The 12,572-nt window shown below is 37.1% G+C and overlaps 1 protein-coding gene across 1 annotated transcript in view; it reads left to right on the forward strand.

Moving 5' to 3' along the window:
• Positions 1-7,360, forward strand: part of loxl2b (lysyl oxidase-like 2b) — a 45,245-nt gene extending 37,885 nt beyond the window's left edge. Inside the window, exons 10-14 of the mRNA XM_074637618.1 lie at positions 288-528; positions 2,062-2,177; positions 2,739-2,875; positions 2,990-3,101; positions 4,254-7,360. Of these exons, the coding sequence (XP_074493719.1) occupies positions 288-528; positions 2,062-2,177; positions 2,739-2,875; positions 2,990-3,101; positions 4,254-4,324 (677 nt within the window). The 3' untranslated portion in view covers positions 4,325-7,360. The remainder of the gene's footprint in view (positions 1-287; positions 529-2,061; positions 2,178-2,738; positions 2,876-2,989; positions 3,102-4,253) is intronic.
• The last annotated feature ends 5,212 nt before the right edge of the window (positions 7,361-12,572 follow it).

Raw genomic sequence — 12,572 nt, forward strand, 5'->3', positions numbered from 1 at the left:
ACTCTCCTGCTCTCCTGTTCACATTGAGTTTTAATTCAACAAATGAAATGATCTCTGCCTCTTGAGAGGCTCTGCCTCGTGGAGAAAGGTTTGCATAACCGGCACTCCAATATCCCTCCTGAATCACAAGAGTGCTCTGCAGTTTGAAACAGAAACACCTCATTTACTTTAGAGCTTTTTTTTTTTGCTTTTTTTTTGCCAATGACTGAGCCATTTCTCTTTGTTTCTAAATGGGGTTTGTCTCTGTCTTCTTCTCCGTGGTTTCTCTTTCATCCTCCTGTCCACAGCGGCTCCTGACCTGGTGTTGAACCCTCAGGCGGTGGAGCAGACCACCTACATGGAGGACCGGCCCATGTTCATGCTACAGTGTGCGCACGAGGAGAACTGTCTGTCCTCCACCGCCAGCCAGGCGCCGGCCAACACATACCGCCGCCTGCTGCGCTTCTCCTCCCAAATCCACAACAACGGCCAGTCGGACTTCCGGCCCAAAGCTGGCAGACACTCCTGGGTGTGGCACGAGTGTCACAGGTCAGTGTTACACGTTTTCATTATGTCCTTTGAGCTTCATCCCAGATTTCACCATAATGATAATTCCACAGTAGCAATCTTTTTTTTTTATTTAATGGACACCAGAGCCAGACCATGTGTTTGCTAATACAAAGTGTTGAAATTGTGTGTGCCAAAACTCAAAATATTCAACATTTTGGGATATATGATTATGGAAATAGGAGTGCTTTCTCTCCGAGAGTTGGATGATAAAACTGTCTGTTTGTTAAGTACAGAGCTGGAGCCAGGAGGCGATTAGCCTGCCTTAACATAAAGATCCTGGCTTTCTACAAAGTTCAAAATGACGCCTACCAGCATCTCTAAAGCTCACTAATGAACATGTTATATCTTGTTAATTTCAATGGGACATATCATGAAAAACTCACATTTTCAGTGCTTGTGCACCAACCTAACAAACGGTGAAATAAGACAACCCAGTTAGTTTATTGTGGGCTGTCTAGATCAGAAAACACGTGATTCAACAAGCCGTTCAGATGTGGCTCCCCTTCCAATGTCACATGCAGGATCATTAGAATATATCGCCCACAGCTTGAGAACTACCTGTGCAAAGGTGCACCATATTTTTCTCGCAAGCTAATCAGACAGACTGGGCTTTTTTGGGAGGGGATCTTAAAGAGACAGGCGCTATAACGAAGCATTTCAGACGGATGGTGAATACAGGTACATTCAGACACCGTCCCGTGGTTATGTTTATTCTTTTCTACAGTCACCAGAAAGGAAATCTGGTGGTGTGGGGGATAATAAAAACTACTCACTATTAATAAAATATTTCCATTATATACTTGGATGGATAGGATAATTTAATGGACACTAGTGCAATCCTTTTCACAGAACAATAAGCCTACTGAAATGCATGGGACATTTATCATGCAGGATGCAGTTATAACGAGTTTGTATTCCAGGAACATATAAATCAAAATTCAATTATAAATCACAAGCATAAAGTCTTTTGTAAACCACATAGCAGAAGAGGACATTTGACTGATTCAGAAATGATGTCTCAAATTAAACTTATTAAGTGACAGAAAGAGAGATGACTCAGCCCCCCATCAGGTTTCTGGAGTATTTTTTTTTTTTTCCTTCCATACATTCTGCTGCCCTGTAATTGGCTGTGTGCTGTTAAGCTATAGCTACCGTACAAAAAAGACCCACATTTTTGTGGTTCCTGTGTTGGCTGAAGGAACAGTTCACTGTTGGCAGCTTCACACAGCTACCAGCCTTCAACACGTCAGACCTTTGAGTGGCAGAACCTGAAGAAGCACATCGGGCCAAAATCCAGTTAAAAGAAATGTTGTGATTGCAGATGCCAATTTGAGATTTTCTTTTTTTAATATATATATATTAAAAAAAGAAAATCACAATAGGGATATATATATATATATATATATAAAATGATTGTGCTCTTTCTTCAGCAACAAGAAGTGCCGTTCTTGTACTTTTGTTTGACATTTTGAGCCTGATTTGTAAAACTACCACTTCTATCTGTGTGCGCAGGCATTATCATAGCATGGAGGTGTTTACAACCTATGACCTGTTCACCCTCAATGGAACCAAAGTGGCAGAAGGACACAAAGCAAGTTTTTGCCTGGAGGACTCAGAGTGTGATGAAGGTAAGAACCAAATAGGATTCCTACTTTGATTTCATAAAAATACACTTATTACACCTGGAGGGAGCTTCTTCAGATTTGGCGCAAACGTCCACTTGGACTCAAGGATGAACTGATTAGAATTTGGTGGTCAAAGGGTCACTGTGACGTCACAAAACACGCTTTTGGCTATAACTTAATAATTAATATGCTAATTATGACAATTCAACACAAATTTCTAACAGGATAAAATAATGAAGTGATGATATTTTGAACAAACATGGATGTAAACTGTAATCTGACTGGTTGGCGGAGGGGATACAACCGTGAGGTGGTAATTCTAGTTATTTTAAGAATAGATCAGATCACTCATCGGTTGGTCAGAAACAGGATTACAAATAAATGCAAATGTTGCTCTGTGTCTGCAGGTATGCATATTGTTGTTATGGTGAACACCCGTTCACCGATAATAATTTACAGCTCGTTCTGTTGCCCCCAATTGTGCACAAAAATCAATTAATGCAGCGTTATCATTTTAAGAATGGTTCTCAACATTTTCTTTTTTCATGTCGTCATGTCTTGCAGGTATTGAAAAGAGGTATGAATGCGCTAACTTTGGAGAGCAGGGTATCACTGTGGGCTGCTGGGATACCTACAGGCACGACATCGACTGCCAGTGGATCGACATAACTGACCTCAAACCTGGAGATTACATTTTCCAGGTAATGTTTCCCACATTCCATTGTTCTTTTGTTCTCTAAATAAAGAGTGAAGTTATCTACACACTGCAGCCATATTAGGCAATCCCTGACTTGTTCATGTTCTTCCTCTCACAGATAGTAATTAATCCAAACTATGAGGTAGCTGAGTCAGACTACACCAATAACATCCTGAAATGCAGATGTCGATACGATGGCCATCGTGTGTGGACGTACAGCTGCCATAATGGTAGGACCTCGCAATTATTTGGAGGAATATCTGTAACATCTACTGTCCTTTTAATGTTGATGATCTTAGAATGTAAAGGTGAAATGTGTAACATCTGGACAGACTTTTAGTTTAAAACATTCAAAATTTGAATTTAATCCAATAAATACACTTTCAAAACATACACAGTCCGTACAGTAATGTCACAGTAAACACAAAGATGGCTAACTGTAGGTAAAGATTATAAGATAGCAGTGTTATTTTGACCATCTCTCAGAGTTTCAGCAGTTCGGTTGGATTTTGTGTATTCCTGCTGTTAGTAGTTTTTATAACTGATGACCATAAGTTTAGGTTGCATGGACCCACTAGTAGAGGTAAAATGCTGCCCCCTATTTGATTGGAGCAGGTGGCCAGTAATTACACATTGCACCTTTATGCTTATTATACTGTTATTCTGCCTCAAACTGTAAATGTAACATGCTGTACATCATCATTGATTAGCTCATGTAGTTGCTACATTGATTTTGATATCACTGAATGCAATTTTAATGCATTATAGTCATGTGGAAACATTGAGTTTTAAGAAACGCAAAATATCCACCATCGCTTTGGTCATGATTCCTATCAGTAGGATAAACTGTCAAAGTGAATCACTGAGATACGTCATATGTTTTTGATCACTATTTAATTTCACTAAGTTATTTGAAATGATATAATATGACAAAAGATTACGGTCCATCCATGCACTAGATTTTTCTGAAGCTTTCGGGCCCCATCTCATGGTCTTCATCAGCAGATGGGAGTTAGCTCAGTTATCATGGAGTCGGATTAATTATCATCACATGACCCGTATGAAACGTTGGTCACGCGAGAGCAGGTGGTCCTATGGGAGGGATGTAGTAAACCCTGTCTTAGTATGTCTCCATGTTCTTTTTATTTAAAAATAAATATAATACTAGAGCGTAGTTTCAACAATAATATGCCATGAGACACTATACAAAATGTACTTGATTTTCTGATTCATTATCTAATGTACTCATTATGCTAATTGAAGACTAGTCCAAGCACTTGGCAGCGCTTACATCCATCACTGGAGCAGATTAAAGCTGTTAGTATCAGATGTGAAACAAGGACAACGTGTGGAGGTGGTAACTCTGTGTGTCTCTGCTATAGGTGGCTCATTAAGCACAGAAACAGAAGAGACGTTCCCAGGCCTCCTCAACAACCAGGTGACTCACAGGTAAAGACGACGCAGAGCAGACGGACCATCTGCAGCCAACCAACCACTACACATCTCCATCTGTATAGTGGATTCACCCTGCCAGCCCTGCTCTGGTCAAACCATCTTTTTATGTTCTCCCTAATCCACGAGGCAGCAGCGTTCTTCGACCCCACCCTAAAGAATATTTGATTCCCCTGCTGTCCGAACAGAGGCAGCTACAGCCTTAGTGACACTTCCAACCTCCTTGGTCAAGATCAAGAGAAAGGCAAAAGCTCTCCTTGTGCCCTCTGACGTTTTTATTATTTTTGAATGAGTGATAAAAATAAGCTGGCAGGTACCTTCCACAAGGTGCTGCACTGGGGAATGACATCACGAATGTGTCTTCTCTGAAGTGCAGCACTTTAACTGAACCCTGCTACAACACTTTTTGTTTACCCTGGAGAGGTTGGATGTCAGCGAACAGGTGGTCTCACGATTGAGAGGAATCACCGATAACAACAGCAGCAGTGGTCTGTCTTTTGGAATTAAATGCAGTATTCTTCCACTTTTCTCAAGTTTCATAAAAGTGCCTTTTACACACTAAAGTCCACACACACTGAGTTTGATGTTACACAGGTGAACTGAGCATTTCTTTTGCATGTCACTTATTTAGTTTCACATCCTCATTGAGGATTTTTTTTGCATATCAAGCTGTAGAACAAAGCAAGTCCTCAAAAAGCAAACAGCCCATTCATCACAAATTACTAGTGCCTGATTCAGCTGTAAAACTAATCCACTAAGACTGAAATGTTACATGCTGAAGAGCCTCAAACTACACCAAAGCTTTCTTTTAAATAACTGGAGCATACATATATCATTTTCTGAATTAAGTCGTATTTCAAAGAGGAGTTGCACAACAATCTTTTGTGGGCGTTGGTGTCACAATGTGTGTTGGTATAGCAATCTCAGTTAGTCCAGAAGTTGTTATTTAAAAAATGATTTGAGGAAACATTTGCTCACAGATTTGCTTATAATTTACATTATAGTATGCATAACCTAAGAGCAGCCCTGTTAGAAAGCTGTCCAGTTATTGTGCACAATTATCCAAACAAATATTGATTTTAAAAGTTGTTAAAAGTCTTAAAAGTTTTTAACTTGGGGTCTTTTCAAACTGACTGAGATCAATTTCAGCTCCCAGACATTATCTTGTTGTTGTGATATATTATTCATTACTCTTTCATTTTATGATAGGCCTACAGTGTGTAGCAGTATTTTGCTTTTGAAGCTAACATAGGACCTCATGTTTCCTTTTTTTCCCTTTTTGGCATCTCTTCGTTTTATTGATAGTGAAAGGAGAGAGACAGGAAAGGCAGGAGAGAGAGAGGCTTTTCAAAATGCTCACATTTATCCCACCTACCATCTTTAAAGAGCAATTTAACACCAACTTGAAATCTTGTTTTTGCTCACACTCAGTGGTTTAACACTCTGAGCAAATGACAGATTTGTTCTCAAATGAATAAAAGTGAAGTTAAATAGCAAATAGCTCTACAGCCTACAGGTGCACTCTGTAAGTCCATATTTTCTAGTCTGTCGGCTTAGGACGACACCGCATTGGTTCTTCGTCTGTGTATACAGAGAACCTATTCACATAGCCAGTGAAATCATTGTAAAGGTGCGACCACACCAGCATTTCAAAATGGCAAAATTTTGCTGCAATTTCAATTAATTTCTAATGCAATCACAGAAATGAGTGGAATCGCTCGTGAGGTCAAAGTAAATCAGAGCAAAATGCTTTGCGTCAAGTTCAACTTTGGGGAACTTTGACTCACAAATTTGCGCCGTTGAACTATAGCAAGCCATATTGATAGTACTGAACTGTGTGAAGTTATTATGCTATTATTAAGCTTTTTTTATTGATCGAAATGTCAGGGGGAGTAAACAGAGCAGTATAGAGACGATAGCGATAATCTGTGGGAGCTATGACTGACTATAGACTATAGTTATCTCACCAGGCAGCTACAGCAGTTCACCAACTAGCCCTGAGACTACAGTCACTACGTCACTTAAACTTCTAGAACCAGATATTTCACAAAAAATACATTTTGCTGTTCCACTTTCTGGTCTGACCTTAAAGCAGTAACACCACTGTTCTATCACAGGCTGGATAGCAGCCTGCAGACTCAACATAAAGGAAGACAAACTTTGAACAATCTCACATTAACTTTCTAGCTATCTTATTCTAATGTCTTCTTCGCATCTACTGTACGACAATAAAGCTATATCCTAACTGAACAAGCTACTAACTACCTGGGCAGTTTGCAGGGTCATCTATGTTATTACCTATCTGCAGCACATTCTACCAACACGACTGCTTAAAAAAACTGCTGTCTGACGACCTCATAGCTTGTTAACTGCCGTTACCGTTTACATGTGTCCCTGTCAGCTGTCAATCAAACATGTAAACACCCAGGCATTTTCTAATGTTTCTCCAAAGAGCTTTTTTTTTTCTTCCTTTGAATAATAAAAATATTAATGATACATTAAAAAAATTAATTGTTCTTTAAGACACTTAAATGTTACTAAAGTGAGTCCTAAGTCTTCCACAGCCAGTGGCACTGGGCTGGCTCAACAGGAGGATCATAGGACTGTTCTACAGGAACTATGCTTTCAAATCAAGGAGGGTTTCAGTCATTTCCTCTCCCTGCGACGTATGTTGCCTTTACAAGGACACAGAAGAGCACAGATAGGCTATCATCTTCTCACAGGAAGCAGGAGTAGCATCTCTCCCTGTTTAGACAGTCAGAGTTGCAGATATGTACTGTTATTGAAGATTTTTTTTTTACAGTTTTATTCCTTGTTTGAAAAAAAAAAAAAATGTTACGTACAATAATGTGTGTGAATCCTATTTTTATTGTACTTTTTATAATGGTGCTATCGAACTGGTCCTCTGTTTTCTGAGGGTACAGTAAGGCTACATGTTGAACAGCTACATTATGTATACTAACTGTATACTTGAACTGAGCGTAATTTGCTTTGTGTGTTAAACTATAATAAAGGTCTGAGTTATGGGGCAACCAAATCTTTGTAATTAATTCATTATCATTATTTTTTGTGCATGTATTCATTTTTCAGCATCACTCTGCTTGGCATACTGTTTCCATTACAAGAACTGTAATCTGAGGCGGCAGTGGCTCCGAGGTAGAGCGGGTCGACCACCAATTCTCCAGTCACTTGTCAAAGTAACGAGATAAACTGCTCCTGAAGGCTGAACCATCAGTGTGTGAATGAGTATTTAGATTAGATCTTTGATGGGCATGTTGGCTCCCTGCATGGCAGACTCTGCCATCAGTGTATGAATGTGTGTGGGAATGTTGACATGTAGTGTAAAACGCTTTGGGTGTTCGGAAGACTAGAAAGGCACTATAGAAATGAAAGTCCATTTACCATTTGCAATCCACAGCTGCTGTGTGCTGGAATTTTATTTTAGCTTGATATATTTTCTTCATCAACTTTCTTTTACATCTTTCCCTGACTGCATTTAAACCATTGTGTTACACTAAAAAAAAAAAGATTACAATAGAGAGGAAATCATTAAAATGCACAGAGGGACTTCAGCTCTCCACGCTGCCATCAGCTGGTGTCTCTGAAACAGACTGTGAGCTAAAAGATTCTCTGTCTTGTTGCAGTCGATTTCCCAAGAGTCCTTTTGTGTTTTCTCCACATCATGTTAAGCTGAGGTAGGAGAAACAATCAGTCATCTCTGGCAGCATTTTGCTGCAACAGTTAACTCCTTCTGGTTCTGACTTCTTCTTCTATGCACATTATAAAAATGCATCATAATAAACATTCTGCTCCAAAACTTTTCAGACTTTGTACCCAAGTAGTAAAAATAGAACATTATTTTACTTAACTAAACTTAAAGAGACGCTGAACAGTTTATCAATCACATAAACATGGCAAGCAGACACATTTAACTTAAAGCTAGAATCTTCTTCAAACACATTTTTGTTGTTATATTAGTTGAAATTCTCATTACATCCCGACAGCAATCAATAAATCAAATGCTCTGACAAAAAAGAAAAAAATCCAGTATCTGTGGCAGGACTGTAATAAACAGTCCTATATATATATATAATAATAATAATAATACATATATATGTATTATTATATTATTATTATAATATATATATTATAATAATACATATATATGTATTATTATATTATATATATATTATTATATATATATATTATATTATTATATTATATTATATACATATATATATAAATAGGATTGTTTATTATATTTATTATTATATTATTATATTATTATTATATATATATATTATATATTATATATATATTATTATATATATATTATATTATTATATTATATATATATTATTATATATATATATTATATTATTATATTATATTTTATAAATATATATATAAATAGGACTGTTTATTATATTTATTATTATATTATTATTATTATATTATTATATTATATTATTATATATACTATATACATATATATATACATATATATATATATATATATATATATATATATAGGACTGTTTATTACAGTCCTGCCACAGATACTGGATTTTTTCTTTTTTGTCAGAGCATTTGATTTATTGATTGCTGTCGGGATGTAATGAGAATTTCAACTAACATATACAAACCTATGATGTGGAATTTTAAATTATAAAATGTAAACTGCAAAAAATCTGTATCACAATTCATCAGAAGCCTAAAATGATGCAGCACTGACCACTTGTGGTTTAAAGCGAACATTGCACTTTCTTCTCTGCAGAAGAAGTGAGTTCCAGTAAACTGTTATTTGTGACCCAATCATCTTGTAATTAGGGTACTGGAGCCGATCCCAGCATACATTGGGATAGAAACAAGGTCCACCTAACTAGTCGCAGCGCTTTCAGAGAAATCTACAGTCACAATCTCACCTCGTCAGGAGTTTCTAATCCACCTAATGTGTTTCTGCACTAAAGCACGCAGGCATGAGAGAAGATACAGCTGTGAGGAAAAAACAATAGGACATAGCTCGTCTTCATACCAGAAAGTCTTCTGTTTGCCCGTCTGCCACAGACAGATCTCATTTCAAAGCTCACTGGCAGAGGGGAGGATGTTTACAGTAAAGTCCAATTATATTTTTTTCTGCCAGAGTACATCCAATAAACCATAAAGCCCCATGAATTACAGTTGTCATAAGCACAGTCATTTAGAAGTGGGGCAGTAAGCTGCCCAAAATCTTTATGTGGTCTTTAAATTACGGCTGCTTTCTCTGTATGAGAACACTAACTGTGGATGCTGGAGGGAAGCCAGACATTGCTCTGTTGTGTGTGCTGCAAATGTGCAGTGTTTCATCTTTAAATGCAGCATTCACACAGGAAGGATTGTGATTCATATCTGATTTTTTTGTTCATTCATGGCTTTTAAAAATAAACTACTTGGAGTTTGTGCAACCGCAGCCCTAGATGCGTCAAATACAGTATGTAGGCTTAACCATGCGTGCAGCAAAATGCTATCAGAGGGAATTATATGAATTATTCTGTTATGGTGTACTTTATTGTTGAGAATCCCAAAGACTACATCAGCCACTACTAAGCATAACACAGCTAAATCTCTGACTCAACTTTTGCATTGTGGGTAATGTAGGCGCTAGAAGATTAAAACAGACACGTTATCTCTCCTTTCAATGCATCGATTTTGATCTTCTTTTTTTTTAATTGTCCATCAAAAGTTCTGAAGTGCAATGCTAAATTTGTGGACTACTCCTTTAATTCGGATTATAATCAGCAGATTAATAAATTACAATTATAAAATTGTAAGTTCCAGCCCTAAATGTGTATTGTCAACCTCATAGCAGAGCCCTATGTGGATGTGACCCTTATCTTTGTGGACTTGTTGTGCTATGCTCATGTTGCCATTATAGTTTCTGCTAACTACATTTAGGACAAACACGTGTGTATACAGACATGCACATATTTAGATATATCTCTATATATGTGAATTATTTTGAATAATGAAAATGTCAAAAAATTGTAATAATATAAAGAACAGCAAATGTAGTAAACTAAAACTGCGTACATTTCTTTTACATGTATCACACTTGGATATGAAATTGTATACATTGACCCTAAATACACCTGAAAAGCATTTACTACTTCTTTTTTTTTGTCAATGTGTAAGCATTATTTCTATGTTATGGTCTTGGAGCAGTGAAAAAAAGGGGGATCTTGCATACCGTTATATCCAAAGGACTGTGATCATGTTTTATATGTGTATGGCTGGCAGTAAACAGAGGGCAGGGGGTCCCACTGTGGCCCATTTTTATGAGTTTTTAAAATAAAGTTGGTATGCTTCCATATCCTAAAAGTGCTGTTTCTTCCTGCTTTTCATCTCCAAAAAAGTAACAAAAGCTTACTCATTTTAGGCTCCACCACAGTCAGCCTTTCTGTGGAGATAAACAGCTGAAAACCACTATTTATTGCAGTGAATGTATGAGAATAATTGTAAAATACATTATATTTCTTGTAATATAAATCATTTCCAGGATGATTTATTAAATTCTCCCATTTCCTCTGTGGCATTCCTGAAAAACACTGACGAGATCAATATAAATGAAATTTTTTCATTCTCCAGTTATTTAAAAACTAACTACACATTTTATTTTTAACCTTCAGTGGGATCAATCATAGTACAGTATGTTATAAAAATATAATTAAATAGTTATAGCATAGTATGTAATAAAAATGTCATTTAAATTCATAGTATAGTATGTCATCAAAATGTCATAAAACTCAGAGTATAGTATGTTGAAAAAAGTAAAAAAAAAAAAAAAAAAATCCTACTATGGTATGTCGAAAAAAGTCACATTATAGTATGTAAAATAAAAAAAAAAAATAAGTCAGTAAAGTATATCGAAAAAAGTTAGTGTATAGTTTGTCGAAAATAAGTCATAGTTTAGTGTATCATAAAAAGTCATAGTAAAGTATGATAAAAAAGAAAAAAATATATAGTATAGTATGTCAAAAGAAAGTCATCAAAAGGATATAGTATAGCATGTCGAAAAATAAAAAAGTCATAGTATTTAGAAACAAGTTTAAAATGTCGAAAAAAGTGAGAAAAAAGTCATACATAAAAAAAAAGATAAAAAAGCCATAGTATAGTATGTCTTCTTTTTTACCTGAGGCTTTTTGTTGGATGATTATGTGACATATTTTGAGGTCCTCAAAGTCTTTTTGAAGCACCTTCTTCTGCTTCGTTTTGATATTATTTTGAACCTCAGCGGCGATCCTCGTGTTGATGATGGTCTCTGAGTCACTGACCCTCTTCAGCCTCTCCAGTTCATCACGTCTGTCCTTCCATTTTTTAAATGAACATTTATTTCAGGCTCTTTTGATGAGCCAGCTGTTTTTTAGTCCAGTCCAGTTCTTTGCTGAGCCACAGCCTTGTATTATACTCCCAGATGTTGTTGGCTCGTTCGTGCCTCAACAAATCATTCAGCTCCCTCACTCGGTCCTGCAGGGTGCTCGGGCCCCGGGGCCTCCTGCTGTACTTCCCCTGCTCCATTTTGTATCTGGTAGATCCTCCAAATGTCTTGTGTATATGTAGTCTGTCACTGATGAACAGATCTATCTCTATCTGTGGTTTGTCTCAGTTGAAAATCCATTCTCTCTCACAATGTGTGTCTCTATCGGAAAGTTGTTTCTACAATTGTACAATTTCATTTAGCAGACGCTTTTGTCCAAAGCAATATATATGTATATCTGAGAGTTCGTACAACACAAGCAAGGATCTAGATAGGAGGGAACAACGTGAGTAAGTGCCAACAAAAGCTTCAAGTGCAATCCGACACAGGTGCTGACAGGCAGTGGCACGGAGGCAATGCACAGGGTGGATAGAAGCAGATATTGTTTTTGTCATCACCATCATTAACAACATTAGCAACAATGTCAATATCATCATCGTCATGAATATCCTCATCAACATCAACAACATCCTCAATATCATCATCACCACCATCAGTGTCATTAGGTTCCAGAGGTGTTCATGAAAGAGCTGGGTCTTTAGCTCTTTCTTAAAGGTGGAAAGGGACTCTGCGGATTGAATGGAGTTCGGTAACTCATCCCACCACCAGGGGACTACTCAAGACACAAAGGACATAATGACCTGCTGATGTCACAATGTCATCATGACACTCAGAACATTCTGAAAACAGAATCTCTGAACGACTGCATGTTGCTCCTGCTCCACCTCATCTTTAG

Source organism: Sebastes fasciatus, chromosome 6 (assembly GCF_043250625.1).
Source record: "Sebastes fasciatus isolate fSebFas1 chromosome 6, fSebFas1.pri, whole genome shotgun sequence".
In the NCBI taxonomy this organism is placed as follows: domain Eukaryota; kingdom Metazoa; phylum Chordata; class Actinopteri; order Perciformes; family Sebastidae; genus Sebastes; species Sebastes fasciatus.